Raw genomic sequence first — 26,270 nt, forward strand, 5'->3', positions numbered from 1 at the left:
GAAGAGTCTTGCAGGAGGGCTTTAAATCTGAATGCAACATTTGCAGCACACCAAATGTATTAAACCAAATCAAACAAATGGCCTCTTACAAGACCCTTGAGCTTCGCAAAGAATCTGAAGCCATAGACTCAAAAGGGTAGCTGGGCGCTCATCAGCCAACAGACATGTCTTCTTTAAATGGTATGGTAAGCATTTTTTAAAAAGCCAAATACCGTATGCCCAGAGAGAATGGGAGGGAGGGCAGCTTTTCCTCTGGGCCATCTAGTACAAGGTTAGATTTCAGGGACAAAAGAGACCATAAGAAGTTATTAAAATAGAATATTCACTATTAGGACATTTGTGAGCTGGCATCTCATATTTTAGGTTCATTGCTTAGCTAGAAGCTTGCTAGCTGCAGCCATGCCATGCAAAATTGATCTTTTCAAAATTGTCCTGTAGCTTAATGCTGGGCAGACCTAGGAGAAGCAGGCAGATCTTTCTTGGGGTCTATAGCCCAACAGTGAAGACCTTTCAAACTCTTCCTGCTTTCTAGAACCCAAATCCAACAGCCATCGGTCATTGGTTAACGCAACTCACCAAATTCAAAGTAAGTAACAAAATTGCTATTGATGGTTATTGGCTGAGCTGGTTATTTACAGCTTAATCCATGCTTTAACGGAATTCTTTACTCTTTAAACTGATTGATGGCCCAACCCTGTGCATTATTGTAGCGCTGGCCCCTTGTGCAACATGTGAAGAGTCGTCGGGAGTTGTGCAACATGTGAAGAGTCGTCGGGCTAGAGAGAAAGTAGACTTTATAGGCATTGCAATGGAAAATGGAATGGAGTTTACACAGGGCTCCGCTCTACTTATGTATGATGGTTAACAATGGTGACTTGTTAACCATGCAATGTGGCTTAACTACTCCCAACAACAAACCATGGATTTTCAAGGTGGGTTGTTCGAGAAAGTAAGCTGCACTGCATGGTTTATAAGCCACTCTGGCTGCGTTCAGACATGATAACCCAGGGTTCAACAAACGCCGCTGAGTGTGGGTTAGCATGTTGTGTGACGGCACCCGATGAGGCTACTCCCCTCACTGACTTCAGTGAGACTGTGGCTGCAATCTGCACACCCTATTCGGAAATCAGTTATCCAGAAGTTACTTCCAATTAAACATGTTTTGGTTCAGTCTGTAAGTCAGTTTAAAGTCCAGGTCTGTCAGTTGCAGCTGTCTAAAATTCTGCACTGGCTTTTCAAGAAAGTGTTCAATATAGGCCCTGATGCTAGTTTATCTTTTGCAAAAATAAAAAATAAATAAAAGTAATAATAAATCACTGCTTTACTAAAATTTTCAGAAATACAAATCTCAATGTCCAACAACATTGCATAAGTTACAGCTTGTCCTGTTCATTGATTATGTACATATTTACAAAAAATAAGTTAAATCACACTGGATAGAATAAATGTAGAGGTTGGCACTATATGTAAAGTGCTCTTTTGCCTGGCCTTGAGGCGAACACCATCGCCCAAATCAGGGACAGGGGGCTGTGCGTGGAAAGGACTTGATCTATAGAAACTGATGTGGAGCTTTTCGTCCTCAGATGCCTGGGTGCTTGCTGGGAGAAAAGTCAGACTCCGTTAGCACTGGCTTTGCTGTTCCGAGAGGCTTCTATTTTTGTCTAGAAAAAGAGAAGGACGCAAAGGAAATGTTGATGTACAGTTTTGGAACACTCATGCAAATGGTCACATCTTGATATGAAACACATCACACTCAGAGCCAAGACCCATTTCATTTCAACAGGCCTTGCTTTTAAGAAGTGTGCTCAGGGAGGTACATAGAGTGGGCGCTTTATGGCCATATCGTGCCAAATGCTGCAGCAGTCCTTTTGAAGTCCAGCCACAAGATTGCACTCTACTGATTTAATGCTGGTTCAGTCTTTGGCAGCTAAAAACGCACATTTTATCATCTGGTGACGGGGAGCTGCCTGCTTTCAACAGTGTCTAGAGGCTGTGCATGTTTATTTATTTTATTTATTTAAGGATTTTTATGCCGCCATTCAGCCAAAAAAGGCTCTCATGGCGGCTTACAAAGGTACTTCTTGACAGTCCCTGCCCACAGGCTTACAATCTAAAAGACATGACACAAAAGGAAAGGGGATTGGGAGGGAGGAGGAGGAGGGGGGAAAGGAAAGCAAATTCAGGCACTACAATCTTAGTTGGAAAGTTCAGTAGTTACAGGTGACAGCAGGAGGGAGGGGGCTCTCAGCTGGAGCTGGACCCAGGCACGGTGGAGAGGTGCCTGGCTGCTACTTCCTCCCTCACTGGTGGCCTCTCCAGAGACAGTTGGTAGCAGGATGGAGGGGGCTCTCAGCTGGAGCTGGACCCAGGCACGGTGGAGAGGTGCCTGGCTGCTGCTTCCTCCCTCACTGGTGGCCTCTCCAGAGACAGTTGGTAGCAGGAGGGAGGGGGCTCTGAGCTGGAGCTGGACCCAGGCACGGTGGAGAGGTGCCTGGCCGCTGCTTCCTCCCTCACTGGTGCATGTTAGTCATACGCATCTAACTGCATTTTCTAATCAAGACCAATCAATCTCTTTCCGCTAGCCTACAATCAAGGTTTATTAATCCCCTCACCCCACGCATGCTCAGGAGTGCAGCCATGGTCCAGTCTTGTGGGTTGCCATGGTGAGGTAGGGATGCACCTAGTTTCTAGCTGCTGACCCTTTGGCTATCTTGTATTGTGCTATTCCCTGAGCAGGAAACAAGTTTTCTGTAATACAAGTCCGTGCTGCCATACTTTACAGAATGCAGTATCAGGGCATTGTTTCCTGATACAGGAGGGCAACCAGGATGATCAGGGGTCGGGAAACAAAACCCTATGAAAAGAGACTGAAAGAACTGGGCATGTTTAGCCTGGAGAAGAGAAGATTGAGGGGAGACATGATAGCACTCTTCAAATACTTAAAAGGTTGTCACACAGAGGAGGGCCAGGATCTCTTCTCGATCCTCCCAGAGTGCAGGACACGGAATAACGGGCTCAAGTTACAGGAAGACAGATTCCGGCTGGACATCAGGAAAAACGTCCTGACCGTTAGAGCAGTATGACAATGACACCAGTTACCTAGGGAGGTTGTGGGTTCTCCCACACTAGAGGCATTCAAGATGCAGCTGGACAGCCATCTGTCAGGTAGGCTTTAAGGTGGATTCCTGCATTGAGCAGGGGGTTGGACTCGATGGCCTTATAGGCCCCTTCCAACCCTACTATTCTATGATTCTAGGATTCCTTGGCAGCAACTGTTTTATAATAAATGGGGCAGGGGTAGACGTCTTCCCCTCCCCAGTTGCAAAATACAGGGCACCACTTTAACTGCAAGCTATGGTTTGTGCTGCAGCAACGGAAGCTCATCTACAGACTCGGGCTGTAGCCCCTCTTGCTGTTAAGAACATGTAAAAACGGGGGTGGGGGGAGAAGGAACAGCCATGTAGGAGCAAAGTTATTGGGAAATTCATGAGGAAATAGTTTCCTCCCTCTACTGTTTCAATCCGGTTAAAAGTAAAGAGACATTGTGATCAGATTGCAAGCTTTAATTAGTAGATAAAACTAAATCTCAATTCAGACATCAAGTCAAACCGTGGTTTGTACTAATTGCAGTTCAAAACCCAAAGCAAGGTTTGATATTCCAAATGTGCAGGCAAACCATGATTTATAGCTGCCTAGCTGCTTCATTAAGAATGAATTGGCATGATGTTTGAAATCATCCTAAAGGTTTAAGGCAGGGGTGGGCAACACTGCACCCATAGGCCAATGTGATCCCTTCCGTCCTCTTGTGTGGCCTCTGCTACAGTAAAAAAAATGGTAGTTTCCCACCCAATTCCAGTGGGAAAGCACTACGGAGCATTAAAAGGGGGTAAATTTCCATAGTGGCTTGCCCACCAAAATTCAGCAGCAAACCACTGGATGGGATGTTTTTTTGCCACCATCAAATCCAGTAGTGTGGCAGGAGCAGGAGTGTGGCCCATGAGTGGTCTGGGAGAGAGGAAAGTAGCTTCCAGAACCCTCAAATGTGCCCACCCTCAGTTTAAGGGGTCAGTTGGTATAAGCACATTTTAAACAGTGGTGAAGATTACACTTGTTTGCCATTGGGCACCAGAACCATAATGTGATCCAGAATCCAAAAAAAGATATTGTAGACAGATATTCCTTCTAAGTATGAAGGGGTATTTTATTAAACAGCTGATTAACCATTAATTGACATCTTACATTTCCTTCAACATATCAAAAAGCATTAGGTTCAGTTTTTGGTTCTTAATGTGCAAGTTTAGTCAGACATTTAAATAATTAGTTAAAAGGTAGATAATCAACTAAAAGCTCTTTAATCAGTTGGCATTGTTTTGTGGTTCCATTTAAAATGTATTTACAAGGTGTGGTATAAGTAATTTTGTCAGGAAGTAAAACTCACCTCTCCTGTAGGAGGCTTGACTGATACTTCAGGAACTGGTATTTTTTCTGTTGGCTGCGATATAAATTCTTCACTCTTAAAAGAGAGAAAGAAATGAAGTCATTAAAATATGTAGGCCCTAACCCAGATTGTGAAGGAGGGGGAACACTGATGAACCCAAGGGGGCACCACATTTCAAGAAGGATGCAGACAAGCTAGAGCATGTTCAGAGGAGGGCAACGAGGATGATCAGGGGGCTGGAAACAAAGCCCTATGAGGAGAGACTGAAAGAACCGGGCATGTTTAGCCGGGAGAAGAGAAGATTGAGGGGAGACAAGATAACTCTTCAAGTACTTGAAAGGTTGTCACACAAAGAGGGCCAGGATCTCTTCTCGATCATCCCAGAATGCAGGACATGGAATAATGGGCTCAAGTTACAGGAAGCCAGATTACAGCTGGACATCAGGAAAAACTGCCTGACTGTTAGAGCAGTACGACAATGGAACCAATGACCTAGGGAGGTGGTGGGCTCTCCCACACTAGAGGCCTTCAAGAGGCAGCTGGACAGTCGTCTGTCAGGGATGCTTCAAGGTGGATTCCTGCATTGAGCAGGGGGTTGGACTTGAGGGCCTTATAGGCCTCTTCCAACTCTACTATTCTATGATTCCACTTCCAAAGCATCCATGTTCCCCGAGAGAGAGAGAGAGAGAGAGAGAGAGAGATTATCATATCTTAGGGCAGAGGTGGGGCCCAAAGGCCAAATTCAACTTTGGAGAAGCTCTCAGGGTTTGCATTCCAATTGGGGGCGGGGTCAAAGGCAAAATTTGTGGGGCCAAAAACACAAAAAGTAACAGCATATTATCGCTTAAAGCTCTTAATGCCAATAACAAAGCTTTAGGAGAGGCATTTCAATCTTTTAGAATGAGGGGGAAACTGTACAAAAGCTGAGGCACCACCAAATGATTGGCAGTTGGGGGAAGGGGTGGGGCCAGGAGAAGGGGGTGGGGCTTTCTGGGGAATGTCAGGAGGGCTGGATTTGGCGTCTGGGGTTCCCCACCCCTGCTTTAGGGTGGCTGCCAGGAGGTCCTTTTGTTCATTTCACCTCTATGGTGATGGAGTGAATTCAGTAGATCATTGCCAATATGTTATCTAATTAGCTGTGAGCCAAATCCTTGTAGAATTAGGTTCAAGAGGATGCGCGCGCACCCCCCCCACACTTCTTACCTTTCTTTCTTGTACTTTGGGAGCAGAATCCAACAAGGTCTCATGATCTTCATCATCTATTTCTGCAGCATCTTCACTCTTCAGAGGCTAAAGTAAGAACAAAGAGAACCTGGGTGTCACTCTTCGCCTCCAAGATGCAACGCCGCCTTCACCCAGCAAAAATGTAAAGCTTTTCAGCAATGCTAATTTAGGCTTGCAGCACTACTGTCTGGGGACTTGAGATACACAAGCAAGAAGGGACTTCTGAGTAGCCACACATAATAGGACTGTGCTATAGCCTGAACTTCATTACTTAATGAAATAAATTGGACCTGAGAAATCACGACTTAACTTGTCCTGTCGATTTCAATGTGATGTTGAGTTCAACTAATTAATCTGGATCCAGCCCGATGAAGCCGTTCACACAACACGCTAGCCCACACTCAATGGATAAGTGTAGGTTGTTTTGGATCGTGTTTTGAACAGTGTTTTCTGAACACAGCACGTTTTTCGCAGGTTACTACGTTGCCTGAACGCAGTCAAGTTTAACCATGCAGTGCGGTTTGCTAACCACCCTGAACAACCCCCACAAAAACACACCATGAGTTCTCAACGTGGCTTGTTCGAGAAAATCAGCCACACTGCATTATTAACAAGCCACCAAGGTGTTAAGATAACATGCTAACCCACCGTTCAACCAACAATCTACCATTCAAAGCAACCCACACTCAAATTAGCGTGTTGTATGAAGAGCCCCAACGTATATTAACAGCATTTGTTATGATTACCCCTTTATACATTATTGTATAAAGGGCAATGTGGCAATGTGGCATGTGGCAATGTGGCATGAGGCATCATAATGCCCCCAGACACCCCCTCAGATGCCTGCTAAGTACTCCTGCCTGTTCTGACTTTTAAATTATTATTTTTAAAAATGAAAGAACTTCTTTAAAAAAACAAACCTTCGATCGCTACAAAGCCGACCCCCAGACAGTGGTCTAAAACAGAAGGAAGGACCAGCTCTCCCAACTCAATGTTCGCTCCAGAGGCAGGGGATTCCACAGGAGGGGAGCCACCATGCTGAAGGCTCTTCCCCTGGTGGACTCCAATCGGAGGATGGATCTATGTGAAACCACCAGGAGCAGGCCCTCGGATGACCTCAGTGACCAGGCAGGTTGGTAAGGGAGAAGGCAGAGCTCTCTCAGGTATCCTGGTCCCAAGTTGTTTAGGGCTTTGTACACAAGTACAAGAACCTTAAACCTCACCCGGTAGGCAGCCAGTGCAGCTCCCTCAGCAGAGGAGTTGCATGCTGGAAAGGGGCAGCTCCAGACAACAGCCGAGCTGCAGCATTCTGCATTCTGCACTAGCTCCAGCTTCAAGGGCAGCCCCACATAGAGCGCGATGCAGTAATCCAATCTTGAGGTTACCAATGCCTGTACCACCGTGGTCAAGCTATCCCTGTCCAGGAGAGGCCGTAGTTGGCGAACCAACTGAAGATAGTAAAAGGCACTCCGAGCCATGGCGGCTACTTGAGCCTCCAACGACAGAAATGGGTCTAAGAGTACCCCCAAACTACAAACCTGTTCTTTCAGAGGCAGTGCAACCCCATCCAGAACAGGCAATGAGCCTGTCTCCCGGACTCGGGAACCACTCACTCACAGGGCTTCCGTCTTGCCAGGATTCAGTCTCAGTTTATTGGCCCTCATCCAGCCCAATATATTGGAGAAATCTGCTGCACTGTATCTAATACATAGTACACTACATGTAGTATACTATATCTAGTATATCAGAAAGCCATCAGGAACTGCCCAGAGAGCTTCGGCTACAGGGCAGTACAGAAATGAAATGAAATAAATAAATAGAGAGACCAGGTCTCTTTGGAAGGACCTGCTGTATGTCCCGCTCACCTCAGCTGGAGCCACCAGGATAGGTTTGGGCTTCACTTCAGTCAAATATAAGGCACGGGAAAGCAGCAAGAGAGAAGGAGGGACGTTTTCTTTCAGATGTAGATCTAGCCACTGTGTAGCAGAGAGAAAGACAAGAAAGGGGGCTTAAGAGAACTTCAGCGTAGATTGGAGCGGGCAAATAAGCTTTGGGGGATCTGAAACATCCAGAGACTGGGTCACCTTCCTGAGGGAAGCACCCACCTTTGTACTGCTGTCCAGGCGGAGGCCTGGGTCTGGAACCACGTTTGGATACCAGCCCATTTGGGCTCCCTGCTCATTCCTGCTTTAGTGTCTGACCTATCCCATGAGACCGGAAGATGCTCAGCTTTTTCAACATCCTCCTTAACTCTGATGTTTCCTTCCCGAGGTGCCTTGGAGACAGAATCCAAGGCAAAGGGGGCTTTGACAGAGACAGACCGAGCGGAGTTTGCTCCCGGCATGCTGCAGAACCAAGCTGGCCTGAGGTCCAGCCACAGGGAGAGGACTCTGCAGGCCACCCCGATGACGAGGATGCCTGACGCTGAAAACTCTTGCCTGATGAAGTGGAATATATAAACAACTCTGCCGTCTCAACACTACACAAGGCCACCCACTTCCTTCCAAGCTCCCAGCAATGAGAACAATGGGAACACCAGAAGGACGCCTAGTGATGCTGGAATACATGGCTCCAAGCCAAGGTTCTGCTGCTTCAAATTCCTGCTGGTTTGCATTCAAAGCAAGGGTGCACAACCCGTTTTCTGTCGAGGAAGGCCTGCCCTTGGAGGCCATCTGTCAGGGGCAGCGCTGTTGGCAGGTAGGGCCGAAACTAGTGATGCAATTCAACCAGGCCACTCTTCCCCCTGAAACATTTCCTTCTCTTTATCCTCTCACCCCACTCAGTGGACTTCCAGGGGAGGGACAGATCACTGATGTCAGAGGCCTGACCCAATCACCTGCAGAGGGCTTTGGGAGTTAGGGCGAGGGGCGCAGGTTACACACACCTGAGCTAAGGGATGAGCTTTGAATGCTCAGCAGGCCTGCTTTCTCATTTAGAAGCTCAGCTCTTGAAGCAATGCTCCAGAATGTGACCTCGCCTGTGGAATCTGCTACCAATATCTCCCAACTAGTGCCAGGCACCTACTTCAGGTAATCTTCATCTATGCTTTGCTCAGTGTCCCCTGGGGTCTCAGCTCAGCTAGAACACAACATCTACATATATATGTAAAAACTAAACTGTTTCAATGAAGAATGCCCCAGTTTGGAATTGAATCTGTCCGACTGGGATTTGGCAAAAAACAAACAACGCTAGAGCTGCTATCCCTTGCAGAACGTTAGCAGCCCTGCCAGATTAGATCAAAACGTCCATCAAGTCCGCTATCCTGCTTCCCACCGCAGCGAACGCAACGCTTCCTGAAAATATCCAGCTTATCTGGTATAATGGCATGGGATGCTGCAATCTTGATGAAGCTAAGCAGGTCTAGGCTTGGTCAGTTTCTGGAAGGGTGACTACCTGGGAACCCCATGTACATTGATTCCTGCATTGAGCAGGGGGTTGGACTCGATGGCCTTGTAGGCTTCTTCCAACTATTCTATGATTCTAATCCACTTGCAGGGCGTAAAGAAAACAGACTTCTCTGGCTGTTACTTCCCAGCAAACTGGGATTCAGTGAGACAGACCTCTGAGCCTGGAGCTGGCATATGACCATCAGGATAGTTCTCTCCTCTATGGATTTTTACTAATCCCCTTTAAAGCCAGAGAAGAGGAACACAGTTAAACGTCTTATGCATTTCGTGCGCATCTAGAGGACAAGATGGACAAACTCTCCTTGATGAGGAAGGTTTTCTTCTTGGGCACAATCCCTTCTCTTGTCCCAGACTTGCCTGATGGAGTTGCTCCTTCAGCTGCTCCTCTGTAAGGCCCAGTGACCTCATTCCTCTTGCCCTGCAGGCGCTCTGCAGCTCAGACACGCTCAAGCCATTAACACCTTCCTTGGAAATCATCTGCAGACAGCAAAGGTATTAAGTTAGAGCAGTACGACGATGGAACCAGTTACCTAGGGAGGTCGTGGGCTCTCCCACACTAGAGGCATTCAAGAGGCAGCTGGACAACCATATGTCGGGTATGCTTCAACAGCAAATTGAAGTTTTTATATTGTATAAGTAGCCTTCTTTTATTAAGTTCTCACATTTCCGAAAATTTCTCAAAATTGACACTTTAGCAATGTGCCTGCTTAAAATCAATCAATTGGCTAGATGATCAATTCCCAGTTTGGTTAAGAGCCCTACTTTTAATCATTCAAAGCTCCAAGTATGCACGCACACACAAATCAATGGAAGCTTACAAGTTGCTTTAGCGGACATATAATGGTAACGAAGTGTTCCAAAATTACTTTGGCTAATTCAGTTTTGCAATACTGAACCAGTCTCAGATGAAACCTGGACGTCCCTGATTAACTAGACTAAAAGCCCTTGGTACAATGGGCAGTATTTTCAACCTGTTGAATGTCTCACCCTGAAATCTGACCTCTTAATTCTTGCAATTTCTGCCTAGATACTCCCTACCTCCCTTGCCATTTAATGCCATTGGCTGAGTTGCTCTGATCTCACAGTGGGCCTATGTTGGGTGGGTTGCCTTCATGTCTCCTGTCACTACCGCTGGCTCAGCTGTTCTGGTGTCAAAGGAGGCAACAGTTAATTGCTTAAGGGATGTTCATAGACTAGAGATGTTATGACTCAGCAGCATTTATGCGAGGTATGGCCCTCCAGATGTTTTTGGATTGCAAGGCCCATCAGCCCTAGCCAGCATAGCCAATGCTGAGGGATGATGGGAGGTGCAGTCCAAAAACATCTGGAGAGCCAAACATTCTCCATCCCCAGTCTAGGCCATATTGCGTTATATATGAGGAAAAGGGCTTGGAGACATCAAAATACAATTCCAATAAGCAGCTTTTATTAAGTGCAACTGTTTTATCTTTGTCTGGACACCGCATGCTTTCAAACAGGCCCTTGTGAAGATCAGGGGCTAAAGTACTTGCCTTTGTTCTTACTTCCACAGAGTTTTATTGTTCCCTGTGCCTTTTTGGTGCATTCTCTTCCCTTTCTTATTGTTTTATTATGATTTTATTAGAATGTAAGCCTATAGGGCAGGGTGTTGCTGTTTTATTCTTTACCATGTACATTGATGGTGCTACATAAATAATGATGATGATGATGCTCTAACTCCACCATTGTGTCAAGTCCCTTGGAGTTGTGTAAAAGGCGACGTGACGTTTGACTAACAGTTCCTCCACCCCCAGTCCTCCTGATAGTACCCCATCAGCCACTGCTGCAAAAAAACCAATCCCGGCTGCTCTCCTAGAGTGGCACTCCCTCCTTTTGGCACGCTTGCCAGAGAACTCGGTAGCCACTGGGAAAAGTCCACTCAACGCAACGGGAAACTCCACAGAGCCCTCCACACAACACAACGGTGTTCTCCTCTCCACAGCGTGGATATCCTGTGTGGAGCGTTTCCCAAAAACACTCCAACGCGGGGTGGTGCTTTCCCGCCAGACAACACATTTCCCAACGTTGGTGTAAAAACTCCACCGTGGAGTTCTAAAACCACGGTTGAGAAACATGTTGTCTGAACTGAGCCAGCACTTGCTCAGGGCCCTTTGAGTTTGCATCTTCCTTCATGGAGAGAAAGGACTGGCAGAGAGCGATTAGCCACGTTTAAACGTGCAACCATGTTTGTCTGGTCTCTTACTTCGTCATCTGCTTTGATAGACCTGAGCTTCATCAGCAGCTGGAAGCGGAGGAGATTGTTGGTGCCAATGGGCTGCAGTTCGAGCAGTTTGCAGAGGACGACGAGTTGCGGCCGCTCCAGGTGTTCCAGGGTCAGCTCGTCTTCAAAGAGCTTGGAGAACTGCACAATCTCCTGGGTACTGGGTTGTTGGCCACTATGCCGAACCTGTACAAAGCAGTAGGGGTAAGATTACAGCAACAATAACATGTCCACCCAGTCCGGCACTCACCCCACAAGCAAGTTGATGGCTTCTTCTTTGGTGGTACTCAAATTTTTCAGACCACTCCTGAAAAAGCCTAACCTGGACCCGGAGGATGTTAACAGTTATAGGCCGGTGGCTAACATCCCTTTCCTGGGCAAGGTGCTTGAGCGGGTGGTGGCAGGACAACTCCAGGCGCTCTTGAATGAAGCGGATTATCTAGATCCATTTCAATCGGGCTTCAGGCCCAGTTTGGGAAGGGAAACTGCCTTGGTTGCCCTGTGGGATGACCTTTGCCAGAAGAGGGATGGAGGGAGTGCGACCCTGTTGATTCTCTTGGACCTCTCAGAGGCTTTCGATACCATCGACCATGGTATCCTTCTGGATAGGTTGTCCGGGCTGGGAGTTGGAGGCACTACATTGCAATGGTTCTGTTCCTACTTGGATGGCTGATTCCAGAATTTATTTATTACATTTTTATACCACCCAATAGTCAAAGCTCTCTGAGCGGTTCACAGAAGGAGGTGCTGGGGGATTATTTCTCTGTGCCATGCCATCTAGGCCATGGGGTTCCACAGGGCTCTATTGTATCCCCTATGCTGGTCAATATCTACATGAAACCACTGGGAGAGGTTATCCAGAGATGTGGACTAAGGTGTCATCAATATGCGGATGACACCCAGCTCTACCTCTCCTTTTCATGAAACCGAGGCGAGGCAGTGGCTGTTCTGAATCAGTGCCTGAGCACGGTAATGGACTGGATTAAGGCCAACAAACAGACTCAATCCAGACAAGACGGAGGTACTGTTTGCAGGTGGTTTGTCTGTCTGGCTAGGTGATGTTCACCCTGTTCTGGAGGGGGCTGCACTTCCCCTAAAGGAACGGGTTCGTAGTTTGGGGGTGCTCCTAGATCCAGCACTGTCATTTGAGGCACAGGTGGACACAGTGGCAAGGAGCACCTTTTATCAGCTTAGGCTGATATACCAACTGCGCCCTTATCTAGACAGAGATAGCCTAGCTACAGTTATCCATGCTCTGATAACCTCTTGTCTGGATTACTGCAATGCATTATATGTGGGTCTGCCTTTGAAAACAATCTGGAAATTTCAGCTGATATAAAACAGGGCAGCATGTTTGCTAATAGGGACTGGCCAACCAGACCACATCATGCCAGTCCTTTCTCAGCTTCACTGGCTGCCAGTCCAGGACCGAGCCTGATTCAAAGTGCTGATATTAACATTCAAAGCCCGAAACAGCTTGTGGCCAGGTTATCTGAAGGAACGCCTCCTCCCATATGTGACTGCTCGGACCCTAAGATCATCTTCAGGGGTCCTTCTCCGTGAGCCCTACCAAAGGAGGTGAGTCAGGTGGCTACCAGAAGGAGGGCTTTTTCTGCTGTGGCACCCTGGCTGTGGAATGAGCTCTCTAGAGAGGTTTGCCTGGCACCTATGTTATATTCTTTTTGACGCCTTCTTATTCTCCTAATATTTTAACAGTTTAACATAGTCTTTTAACCTTGCTGTTTTAAATCTGTATTTAAAACTGCATTTTAAACCTCTACAAATCTCTCTGTTGCTGATCGGTTTTACCCTGGTTGTGCTTTTATATAGTATTTTTATTGTGCTTTTATACTGTTGTTTTGTACTTTGATTTGTGTCTGATGGTTTTAACTGTTGTGAACCGTCCAGAGAGCTTCAGCTATTGGGTGCTATAGGAATGCAATAAATACATAAATTGCAGAATCCTCTTCTTAGACAGATTCACCTGGTACCACGTTATCTTTTAAACATCAAGTGAAGCCTGTCTTGCTCTCCTCTGCTTTTAAAGGAATTTGAGACCCTTTCAATGTTTGTTTTCTGCTGCTTTTATCTTGTTTTATGTAGTTTTTTGTATTTTGACTGCATTTTATTGGTTTTGTTACTGTTGTAGGCAGCCTAAAGGCCATTTGCAGCAAAAGGCAGGATATAAACATCCATATATAAATACCCCTCATTTGAAATTCAGGTGGTTTCAGACTCAAAAGCTGGGCACAAGTGTTTCAGCTACATTAAAATAAGATTTGCTGATTCTTTTTTTAACAACCTGTGTGGCTCCACCTGTTTGAAATTGTTTCCAATGTTGTAAGAAGCTACACACGGCAACTTTGGGGAAAGGACTGTAGTTTAGCGATCAAACATAAGCGTTGCATGCAAAAAGCCCCAGTAATTCCTGGCTTCTCCAGTTAAAAGGATCAGCTAGCATGTGATCGAAAAGGCTAGACATGTAAAACCTTCAGAAACGTTGAGGCCATGGAAAGAATCTGGGTTTTCCCAGGTGTGTTTTTTTTTTGGTGGGGGGGACTAAAAATTTTGGGGAAACTGAAAAATAAGCAAAACTTAATTTTTAGCACCCTTTACAGATCTAAAATCACTTTGTTGCTTTAAGACAGTCTTCTCAACCATGGTGCCCTCCAGATATTGTGGACTTCAGCTCCCTTCAGCCTCAGGCAGCATGGCCAAAGGTCAGAAATGCTGGGCACTGTAGTACCAAACATTCAGAAGGCACCAGATTGGAGAGCTGCTTTACAAACTTAAAGCAGCCTTTCTGTTCCAAAAGTTATTTTATGTATAACTGAGTTTGCTCATAAAATTATCATTGTATTTTAAAACGTTTAAAAGTAAACAGTAAATTTGTAATTATTGGCTGAATAGATTAGAACATGAAACAGCATCGGAAACACAGGATTTTGTTTAATCTAGAAGAGCTCTTCATATGCACTCAAGCCTTTGGATAACGCCCAGGTAACTGCTATATACCCTACTGTAAGATTTCTAAATGAGGAAGTGCACATTGTGTTTAGGGGAAGGTGGATATAGCAGGAAATTTCTCTAAAGGTGCTGCAACATAGCAAGACCAAAACATACATAATGGCTCCGTTCAGAAGACACCTTAAACCACGGCTTTAACTACAGTGAGTCAGGCAAAAAGCCTTATTCACTGTTGTTAAAGCTGTGGTTTAAGATGTCTTCTGAACGGGCCCCGGCTTTCTGGCTTAACCACCGTGGTTAAAGCCGTGGTTTAAGGTGTCTTCTGAATGGGGCCATTAAGGGTGTATTGGCTGTACTACAAGTCTTGTTAATGGGAGTCTAATCTTAGAAATCTACTGCATAAAGCAAGCATCACATCCAGTATCAATGTATTGGTACTGACTGCGAATATAACAGATATATTGCATAAACCCTTAATAAAGGTGTGTGTGTTTATAATGTTGATGGTTTTCCCATGCTTACACAGAAAGTTACAGCTTCTAAGACGTCTTGAAAATCTACTAACATTGGAGAGATGAAGGGACTCAAATATCTTCCCCATGTAATTAGTGGACCTGTAGTTCTAAGAAATTTGTACCTTTTGAACGTAGGAAGAGAATAGTTTCGTGGCTTCTCCTGTACTGGCTTTATTTCTTCTGGCCAGCTCTGCAATAGTCTCTTGCAAGAATTTGGCTAGTTCCAATTTTGCACTCAGTTTCTTCCTTTGCTTTTCTTCCTGAACAACAACAACAACAACAGAAAAATAGCAATTATTGAATGCCCTTCTCAGTAATTGCTACAGCAACCCTATAAGGCAGGCCAATATGATAATCTCTTCACTAGCAGCCAATAACTCTTCAGCCCTTTCAGTATTGAAGGTTATTTTTCAAGGCTTTCGTTTCTGGGAGATCAATCACTGAGATAGAAATTGATTCTAGGACTTCCAAAATGTGCTCCACTGGGCTCTTAATTAGTGTAAATCCCTACAATTCCTTCAGGGAAACTGAAGTTCAGTTCACCTTGCGTTGTTCAAACTGCTAGCTCCACCAGGCTTCTTTCCCTCTTGGGTTTGGAGGTTTGTCAACCAGTTCAGGATGGGATTACACTCCCCCTGAAAGACTGTGTCTGCAGCTTGGGGGTGCTTCTGGATCCGTCGCTCCAAATGACAGGCCAAATACATGCGACGGCCAGGAGTGCCTACTATCAGCTTCGGCTGATATGCCAGCTGCGCCCCTTCCTAGAGTTGGAAGACCTAAAGGCGGTATAGCACACGCGCTGGTAACTTCAAGGCTCGACTTCTGCAATGCGCTCTACATAGGACTACCTTTGTGCCTAGTCCGGAAACTTCAACTAGTTCAAAATATGGCAGCCAGGCTGGTCACCGGTACACCTGGGGGTGACCACATCACACCAGTTTTAAAATCTTTTCACTGGCTGCCAATTAGTTTCCGGGCGAAGTATAAAGTGTTGGTTATCACCTTTAAAGCCCTACATGTTTTGGGTCCAGGCTACCTGCGGGATCGCCTTCTCTCGTACAATCCGCCCCGCACACTCAGGTCCTCTGGGAAGAATCTACTTCAGCCAGCCAAAACTAGGCTGACAGGTATTACCCAGAGGATCTCTTCTGCTGCTCCCAGACTGTGGAATGGCCTGCCGGGAGAGATTCGTTAACTTAACAGTATTCCGGAATTTAAGAAAGCCATAAAGACTGATCTCTTCCGGCAGGCCTACCCAGTTGAATTTTAAGATGCCTTTTAATAATGTGCTGCTTTTAATAATGTATTAGTTTTAAATGTTTTAATTAGTTATATGTATTTTATGGTGTTTGCATTTGTGTTGTACCCCGCCTCAATCCAGAGGGAGAGGCGGGTAACAAATAATTTTATTATTATTATTAGTTTCTATTTTCTTCAATTATTTCATAATCCTTTTATCCTACCCTTCTTCAAAGGAGCTCAGGCCCATCTGCTTTATCCTCACAAAAACCCAACGGGCTGGGTCAGGCTGAGAGAGTGTGACTGGCCCAAAGTCTCCCAGGGCACTCTGTGATCAAGTGTAGCCCAACACTCTAACCACTACACCACACTGCCTCAGCTATACCTCCTGTCACAGTTTATGGAGATTAATTTCCCTGGTCACCAACACTTGGGTCAGAGTTGGAGGTAGATAGTTCCTAACACACTGGCATCATGTCATGGTTTGATATGGGCAAAGCAAGACTCAAAAGCTGGGCTGTTTTCAAATATTGACCTTTTTAGATTCCGTTTCGAAGGTTGAGGGCAGCATCTCAGGGAACAGTTTCAGACATACAGGTAACAAGAATTCCATGAAGGGCACAATGATGAACACCAAGAAGGGAACCAGCCGGAAGAGATCAGCAGATGTTCTCATCAGCTGCAGAGGTAAGACAAACAAAGAAAAATGTACATTGCCATTATGATCGTCAAGGAAGGCCTTGCTCCAAAGATCAATTCCCAAGGAAGAGAGACATCAGTAAGAGCAAAGCCCTTGTGGATGTAAGTTTGGTACTTTGGAATTTCATCCCCCAGAAAAGCTTGGCAGTGCACATCCCTTCTTATTTTTAGGAAGCCAGTCAAATAATGTTTAGGCAGCTTTTCAATCTCCTACATGTCTGGAGGACTTTTAGCTAGCTTCCATTTTCTTGGTTATTATAAGACTATACTAAAACCCTGCTGATCCAATTTAATTGTTGAAAACTGCCCTGATGTTACAAAGAAAGGTTGGAGATAATTTGAAATGCATTTATATATAGCTTACCTAACCTCACGTCTCCAACGCGGGGCCTAGGGACACCTTTTTTGATGCCCACCTGGCTCCTAGCCCCTCCTGGTTTTTATTTTATTTAAGTTTTTTTAAAAAAAGAATAAAAATAACTGTGTCACATGCTGCCCTCCAGCGCCATCTTTATTTCAGTTCAAAGGAGTGGGACTGTGTTTTAGAATTCAGACCCCACCGCCACTTTGTAATTAGATTCTTGGGCAGGTTACTTTGCTTTTAGTCTCACCAGTTTGCCTTCTGGGAAATGAGTGTTTGGGGACTGGCCACAGCCATCATGGTAGCTATTTTGTGAATGGGCAAGTCCCACCATAGCAGCCACTACATTCCCTCAAAATTCCAAATGTGCCAGCTGACTCAAAAAGGTCAGACATTTTCTTCCTAGATTGGCTAGGCCAACAAGACTTCCACATAAATACAGGAGTGCACAAAATCTTGAAAGCATGGAATGGAAAAAGCAAACTCTAGGCTTTTCCACAACTTAATGGGGAGAAACAGTTAAAAGCAAGGTGTTTAAAGAAAGAAATGCTGGTAGTACATCCTACTGTGAAACTAACATTTTGTCAAAGCAAGCCCATTGGGGAAGGTGAGGGGCAGCAAAGCCCTCTCAACCGGCGCTTTGATGAGTTTCCAGAGCCAGCTTCACCCACCTTTCACCATTCCCAAATGGGGAATAAACAGCCAGGCTGACTCAAAAGTGTGCTACACAGGTAAAAAACACCATCCCAACATTCTATTGGGTGGCAGGGAGGACAGCCACATGGTTTTAGCGTTGTTTACATTGTTCATCCTCTCCACCCCCCAAGTGGACAAAAGGCTGAGAGGCCAGCTGCAACAGGCAGATTGCCCATTTCTCATACTGCATAGCAGGTTAGACATCTTCCTCAGGCACATGTAGAACTGAAGGATTACATTGCCACTGCAAGAGAGGGGGTAGTTTGCGAATTTCGACAAGGGGAAACGAGGAATATATGACTCAGCGTCACATTCTGGAAACAGACAGGGGATAGCAACATATTCATGCCCTGCCTAGGCTACTTTTGGAAAGAGACTGCTGGGGTAGGTGGTCTGAACCTGCAAAGCATGTCTTGTGTTCTAGACTACAGAACAAGAACAAATCTCTTAAGCAGAAAAACAGACTGGGGAGTTAGGAGGTTTTGGCCTTCCTTCTACTGATGGTGTTAAAAGAGGTCTTCTTTGGTTTGCCTAGTGACCAGGAACCCACTGCTGAAAACTGTGCATTCAGGAGGGAGAAACTGATTGGCTGCATTGCTTCCTGTGTTAGCCCCTCCCCAAAATTAGGCCCGTGCTCACCCTTCGCCTTTCCCTCCGAGTGAGGACTTGCCCATGTAACAGTCTCCACACCATCCTAGCAGCGACTTTGGTGTCAATCCAAAGCAAGTGGAATCCGTTGTAATAGTGTTTCAGTTCATCTACAATCTTCTGGCGTAACGATCTCTTGGCAGTGTCTGTTGCTTGGTCCGCTGGAACCTTTGCCAACGCGCTGTCCGTTTTTACAGTACTTTGGTTAGGCTGAGGTTTGTCCTGAACCTCTTGATGCCAGTAAGCTGACGTGTGGAACATTCGCACAGGCTTGGCGAGCAAGTGGGATAGTCCAGTGCCCTGCTGTGCATTGCAAAGTAGCTGATTCTCACAGTCCTTCAGGTGTGTTCGGTTAAGGTGGGAATCCACCAACTGGACAAATGCCACTGACGGAGAGAATGGGGAGCAGCTGGAGTGTACAAGCAGATGAGGGCCCCTGGAAGAGGAAAGCGACTTAATCATTGCTGTAACAAAATTTTGGAGCTATGGGTGCAGGGAGGGAGGACATTTTGGCATGCCTTGGTAGTCAACGAAAATGTTGTGATTGCTATTGACCTTGGTCCTCCTCCGACTTAGGGAATGTGGACTTATCTATGATGTTGCACTGGGCCTCTGAGGTACTTAGAAGCAGTAAGAAATCTTGCTACTTCTAAGAGTCGCTGAAGCCTAGTGCAACACCGCACAGACCCGCCATTCTCCCAAGTTCCCTAGAGTCAGACTGGGCTTCGAAGATACTCCTAAGTACCAAGAGTTGTCATGACTTTCAAATACCTCTGAAGTCAAGCGTCAGATATGAATCCCTTTGGGTGCCACTGGAGTTTGGGAAGGGTCTTGTCAGATTAAAAGGCAAATGAATTTGTTAACCTTTGCATTTAACAGTTTTGCAATCCAACAGGGCTGCTAGGCTGTACATTCTGTTTTGGACTTCCAAAGCACTGGTTGTAATGCAGTTTCTCATCATATTAATAATAAAAGCCCTAAGTGACTATGGGAAATGATTCATTATTCCTATTAAGCAGAGTGGATTTGATTTAAATCATGATTTAAATCACTACTCAGGCTCGATTTAATCATGTGACTCCCCCCCCACAAAGTGCACTCTATTCATTGATTTTTTAAAAAACTTAGCACTTAAGAGGTAAGGGGTTGATTCTGTGTACATAGATTTGCAAAGGAACAATGGGATTGTGATCTCTGCAGACACAAATTCACAGTTTTGAGAACTGTAAAACCAAGCATCTGTGATAATACCTTCTAGACCAGCGGTTCTCAACCTGTGGGTCGGGACCCCTTTGGGGGTCGAATGACCCTTTCACAGGGGTCGCCTAAGACCATCGGAAAACACATATTTCCGATGGTCTTAGGAAACTGTATTGACTGAACTATGTCATGTATCATCTTTTGTATTATTAAAGCTATTGTTATGTATTATTTTCATTAGCAAACCATCCCATGACAATGGATTGTGTAGAGAAGAACGAAAATAATTTTATGGTTGGGGGTCACCACAACATGAGGAACTGTATTAAAGGGTCGTGGCATTAGGAAGGTTGAGAACCACTGTTCTAGACAGAAAAATTGCCCAATAATCTTACAGAAACCTCTAGGAGAGCATGACGTGAATGGATTAATGGAATTCAATTACCAAAAAATTTAAACATTGCATGAATATACAACCTCATGCTACATAATTAAAAATTAATGCTTATTTTATGATGAATAACCTTTGGACTATAATGTATCGTAAATAGAAAACTACCTTTAGATAGATTTTTCCTCAAAAAGTATTTTATTAAAAAACTCCGATTTAAATCCAAAACCTCCGATTTTTTAATATATTTTTTAAAAAACCATTGATTTTTATCCACCCTGCTATTAAGCCATAAAATGCAATGTAGTTGTTTATATATACAAATACAGATGGATATTATAATGTAGAATGTGACTGAAATTGGTGTTTTAAACCAAAATGTTCCACATTTTAAGGTCTGAACGTTTAAATTTTTTTAAAGCTATACAATTTAAAATTTTAGAATTTTACATTTTTAAATCTATAAAAAAATTATAAACTGGATCTGCTACTGATGATAGTTTGTTTTGTTTTTGGTGTGCATCTGTACGATGTGCATCTGCCTGTACGTTGGTTGTTGTTCCAGTAATCAACAAAACCCATCTCTCAACAAATATGTCAACTGATATTCCTCCTTTGGCTATTTTAGAATAAAAAAGCTACTAGCCAAATCCATTTGTACTAATCTAAGATAGGAAGCAGTCTGGAAGAGGTCAGTAATCAGGTAACATATTCCCAGGCTATCCTCCAAAGTCAGATATTTCAGATAACCTAAAAGTGTAGTGATTATGCATTTCTTTATTTCTTTATTTATTATTTATTTAAGCATTTTTATGCCGCCATTCAGCCAAAAAAGCCTCTCACGGCAACTTACAAACGTATTTCTTTAACCTTCAAAGAACTGAAACAGCGACATATTACAATCCACAGAAAGAAAGCTAAGATTTCATTTCTTACCTGGACCTAGCTACTGCAAGGAGTATGTTACAGCTGTAAAATGCCATGTTCACCAGGAGTCACTCCGTTTGGTCTATGGCCTGACAGAGAAGGAAAAATAGCATTTTCAGCTGACAATTGTGTGTTTAAGAGGTGATGCATTCAACTAACATGGCAATAAACAACTTAAATGAAAGTCCTTAAAACAGGTCAGTGCTTTTGGAGTCTTCAATTAATAATAATAATAATAATAATAATAATAATAATAATATGTTTATTATCTCCCTTTGGATCGAGGCGGGGAACAACATTAGTACAGGAATCAACACATTTTTAAAAATTTTGATTTTACATTAATCTGGGTAGGCCTGCCAGAAAAGGCTAGTCTTCAAAGCTGCCTTAAAATCACAGAGAGAATTAATAATATGAATCTCCTTCGGCAGGCGACAGAAGAAAAGGTCCTCTGGGAAACTGACGTCAGCCTAGTCTTGGCTGACTGAAGTAAATTCTCCCCAGAGGACCTGAGTGTGCGGGGCGGACTGTATGGGAGAAGGCGATCCCGCAGGTAACCTGGACCCAAACCATTTAGGGCTTTAACGGTAATGACCAACACTTTGTACTTTGCCCGGAAACTAATCGGCAGCCAGTGGAATGATTTTAATGTTGGGGTAATATGCTCACCCCTAGATGTACCGGTGACCAACCTGGCTGCCATATTTTGAACTAAAATTACAGACATAACAGGTTTGTAACCATCCTAATTGTCCCAGAAAGAACTTCCATCTGTTATGATCCTTTAGTATTAAGGGCTTTCCATACATTACACATCAGCAAACAAGTGTTTTCCAGTGTCTGTTCAGATTGGGGGGAACCTGCACCAACCCTGGCTCTCTGGTGTGTGTCATGCATACATCCGGACACAACTGTGGTTGAAAACACATTTTATGGCCACACACACTAAGTTTATTTATTTATATAATTATTGTTAGGCTGCCTTTAAGGAAAAACCCTCTCAAGTTGTTATGTATAGACAGTTTCTTTAAATAAAAACATGCGAAACATCCGTAAGTAAACTTCCTAGTCAATGAATTTCTAATTGCCTAAAAAGAAAAGAAAAATCTGATATACAAAGATCTCACACAGAGGAGCCTGCAGTTGTTTAAAATATTAGTTAATCCTTAGCCCAGAACTTAAGTGCTCTTATTAATTCACTGGCTGTTTCCCTTGCATCAAGGCTATATTATTTTATTATTATTATTATTATTATTATTATTATTATTATTATTATTATTATATTTATTTGTATCCCGCCTTTTGCCCAATGCTGGGCCTCAAGGCGGCCTTACAAAGTTTAAAATATACATGGGGGGGGGGGGGAGGGAAACAAAACCATAAACAATTAAAAAATACACAACAAAATTATAAAACATTAACATAGATGGAGGGCTGGATTATTCTCCAAAGGCCTGCTTGAACAAAAAAGTTTTAGCCTGCTTCCGAAAGCCCATCAAGGAGGGGGCCAGCCTAGCTTCCCCAGGAAGAGAGTTCCAGAGCACCGGAGCAGCCAACGAGAAGGCCCTATCCCATGTTCCCACCAAGCGTGCCTGTGAAGAAGGTGGGACTAAAAGAAGGGCCTCTCCAGAAGATCTCAAAGTACGGGCAGGCTCATAGGGGAGAATACGTTCTTTCAAATAACCTGGACCCGAACCATATAGAGCTTTATAGGTCATAACCAGCACTTTGAATTGTGCCCGGAAACAGACTGGAAGCCAGTGGAGCTGTTTTAACAGGGGAGTTGTCTGCTCCCTGTAACCAGCCCCGGTCAACAATCTGGCTGCAGCTCTTTGAACCAGCTGGAGTTTCCGAACACTCTTCAAAGGCAGCCCCACGTAGAGCGCGTTACAGTAATCCAATCGGGATGTAACTAAGGCATGTGTCACCGTGGCCAGGTCCGACATCTCTAGGAACGGGCGCAGCTGGCGCACTAGCTTTAACTGTGCAAATGAACTCCTGGCCACCGCCGAAACCTGGGCATCCAGGCTCAGGGCTGAATCCAGAAGTACACCCAAGCTGCGGACCTGCGTCTTCAGGGGGAGTGTAACCCCATCCAACACAAGCTGAATCCCTATTCCCTGATCTGCCTTTCGACTGACCAGGAGCACCTCTGTCTTATCTGGATTGAGCTTCAATTTGTTCGCCCTCATCCAATCCATTACTGCCAACAAACAGCGGTTTAGCACAGAAACTGCTTCCTTGGAATTGGGTGGAAAGGAGTAGTAGAGTTGGGTGTCATCAGCGTACTGGTGGCACCGCACCCCACAACTCCGGATAACCTCTCCCAACGGTTTCATGTATATGTTAAATAGCATGGGGGACAAAACAGAGCCCTGAGGGACTCCACAGGCCAATGGCCAAGGAGTCGAACAGGAGTCCCCCAGTACCACCTTCTGGGTCCGTCCATCCAGGAAGGAATGGAGCCACTGTAAAACAGTGCCTCCAAGACCCATCCCAGCAATGCGGCCCAGAAGGATACCATGGTCGATGGTATCGAACGCCGCTGAGAGGTCCAGCAGAACCAGCAGGGACACATTCCCCCTGTCCAGTTCCCGGCGAAGATCATCCACCAAGGCGACCAAAGCTGTTTCTGTCCCATAACCAGGCCTGAAGCCAGATTGAAATGGATCTAGATAATCCGTCTCATCCAGGAATCTCTGGAGTTGGGAGGCCACCACACGCTCCAATACCTTGCCCAAAAATGGGATGTTGGAGACTGGCCGGTAGTTATCCAGTACAGTGGGGAGTTTGGTTATTGATTTTATTATGCCTTAATCCCATAAAGCTCTTTTTGTGTTGTACCACATTATAGAGAGAAAAATTCCAAAAAATTTCAAGTCATGGAGAAACCAAACACTTGGAAAAAATGTTTTAAAATATGCAACGCTCATTTCTTTTAGCAGTCTTTACAGATCTAAAGTCACTTTGTTACTTTAAGATCATAAAATGTACTACGTATTGTTTGGTTTGCTCATAAAATTATCGTTAACATTAAAAACATTTAAAAGTAAACTTAGCTAGCAATTTTTAAGTTATTGTCTAAATAAATGATTTTAAAGTTCTTTTTATTTATTTACAATGTTTGTAAACTGCTCCACATTCAAAGATTCAGAGCAGTGAACAGCAGAATAAAAGCACCATGTAAAAATAATTAATATTTTAAAAAAGAAACACAATGCTGATAAAACTGAGTTTTGATAAACTGCAGCTGGTTACTCGAGGAAAGCAATGTTTTCAGGGGGTGCCAAAAGCATTTGCCTGATCTCCAAAGACAAGGAATTCCACAGAAGGGGGCCACCACACTGAAGGCTCCTCTCCTGGTGGGTTCCAATCAGACCATAGGTCCCTACGGAACCACCAGGAAATGCCCTTTGATGACCATAGTGATCTGGCAGATTGGTAAGAGAAAAAGCACTCTCTGTTATCCTTGTCCCAAGTTGTTTAGGGCTTTGTACGCTAGTACTAAAGCCTTAAACCTATCAAAATCATTACTTATTTATTACATTTATATCCCGCCTTTTTTCCTCCAAGGAACCCAAGGCGGCATACATAATCCTCCTCCTCCTCCCCACTTTATCCTCACAACAACAACCCTGTGAGGTAGGTTGGGTTGAGAGTATGCGACTGGCCCAAAGTCACCCAGTGGGTTTCCATGGCCGAATGGGGACTAGAACCCAGATCTCCTGATTCCCAGGCCAACACCTTAGCCACTACACCACACTGGCTTTCCATGTTACTCGGTTGCATGTGGTGGGAATTGTAGGATAACGTACAGTTTTCCTCACATGTACAGTTTTCCTCATATGTTAATTTTAGAATGACATTCATTGACCAATACAAATCTAGACAGCACAGAAACACAGGACTCAATAGAACAAAACCCAAATTGTCAAGAATACTTGAATGTATTATCTATATAATTTATAAACTGCTCATTAACAAAATGTTATCTGGGCAGTTGATAGTAAACACTAAAAACATAGCGTATGACACATATCTACGACAGAAGAGGCCTGCTAGACACTATAGGATTGTGCAGTCCAAGTAGAGGAATCCTCTCTAACATATCATCATAACTGAATTGCTGGATCAGACGAAAAATTCATGTTTGGATCAACATTCTAAATACCGACCAAAATCATAAATTGTTTCTCAAGAACTGAAACATCAGAAGATAAAACATACCAGAGACAACAATGAAACTGGGTTTAAGACAAGTTCCATAGTAGAACATCTTTTTTAAAAAAATATAGTCACAAAGTGCACTTACAAAAACTGCTGGTTCATTTGAATCCTATTAAATCACAAATCTGGAAGTCTCCAGAATTCAACCGTCACCAAACTCAGCAACAGAAGCCACTTGCTAAATTTGTTTTTACTAAGTTTTCTCCAGGATACAGGGCATAATAATTCTGACTTACCTTACGGGACTGTTGTCGGAAGTAGAACTTGATGATGCAAGTGAAACAGTTTGAACAACAGAAAGCACTATATAGATGATGATGTTAATAATAATAATAATAATAATAATAATAATAATAATAATGTTATTAGGAACCAAATGCCAGCCAGATGATGCTGTCATTCCCATAAGCAAGGAATAAAGCAACATTGTCAATCCTTCCCCTCTTCTTTGCTCCCGGGATCATCTCCTATCCAGAAATACACTGCTTCTGCACACAGAGCAATTGCGGTGCTCCGTGAACTCCTTACCATCTTCCATCCCGTCCTAGCTCACCAGTTGTCCTGGCTTTCTGTTACCCTGATTACGTTATTCCTCTACCCTCCCTCCCTCCGCCCTGGAATAGCATCACCTTATTATTATTATTATTATTTATTTATATAGCACCATCAATGTACCATCAATGTACCTTACATAACCTTTCTGTCTGTTTGCCTCCCATATACCATGATGCATCTACTATCTACACATCGTGCGTGCGTGGTTCACACACACAGTACACACGCAGATGTGTGTGTGTGTCACACACACAATTCACACGCAGGTGTGTGTGTGAGTGCGCATATATACACATACACGCATATACATACACAGACCTATACACACACACTTAATACTCACACTTTTAAGGGAGAACTGTTAAAGAAGAATATACATTCTCCCCTCCCCTCACCCCACCCCCCACTTTTCTCACCTTCTGCAAAAGGGCCAAGATTCCCCTCCCCACCCCCACAACGAGCCGCTTCAGCCCGTCTCTTCCTGGACATCCGGATGTTCCCATCAGCCCCCACGGAAGAGGAAGAACCGCTCTACCT

At 44.3% G+C, this 26,270-nt stretch overlaps 1 protein-coding gene across 3 annotated transcripts; it reads right to left on the reverse strand.

The window, feature by feature from the left end:
- Positions 1-1,050: 1,050 nt before the first annotated feature.
- On the reverse strand, positions 1,051-26,226 carry LETM2 (leucine zipper and EF-hand containing transmembrane protein 2). Of its 3 annotated transcripts, none has more exons than XM_063138834.1 (11): positions 26,150-26,226; positions 20,961-21,040; positions 18,425-18,869; positions 16,565-16,708; positions 14,913-15,050; positions 11,291-11,494; positions 9,427-9,546; positions 7,528-7,638; positions 5,642-5,728; positions 4,439-4,513; positions 1,051-1,661 (listed from the first exon to the last, which is right to left on the reverse strand). In XM_063138834.1, the coding sequence occupies exons 2-11, from the start codon at positions 21,005-21,007 to the stop codon at positions 1,611-1,613; spliced, it is 1,422 nt and encodes a 473-aa protein (XP_062994904.1). In that variant the 5' UTR covers positions 21,008-21,040; positions 26,150-26,226; the 3' UTR covers positions 1,051-1,610. The 3 variants fall into 3 exon arrangements, with proteins under 3 accessions (XP_062994904.1, XP_062994905.1, XP_062994907.1); XM_063138835.1 differs by lacking the exon at positions 26,150-26,226 and adding an exon at positions 25,415-25,436; XM_063138837.1 differs by lacking the exons at positions 1,051-1,661; positions 4,439-4,513; positions 5,642-5,728; ... (2 more) ...; positions 11,291-11,494; positions 14,913-15,050 and adding an exon at positions 15,853-15,964.
- Between the last annotated feature and the right edge of the window lie 44 nt (positions 26,227-26,270).

This window comes from Elgaria multicarinata, chromosome 12, assembly GCF_023053635.1.
Source record: "Elgaria multicarinata webbii isolate HBS135686 ecotype San Diego chromosome 12, rElgMul1.1.pri, whole genome shotgun sequence".
NCBI lineage: Eukaryota > Metazoa > Chordata > Lepidosauria > Squamata > Anguidae > Elgaria > Elgaria multicarinata.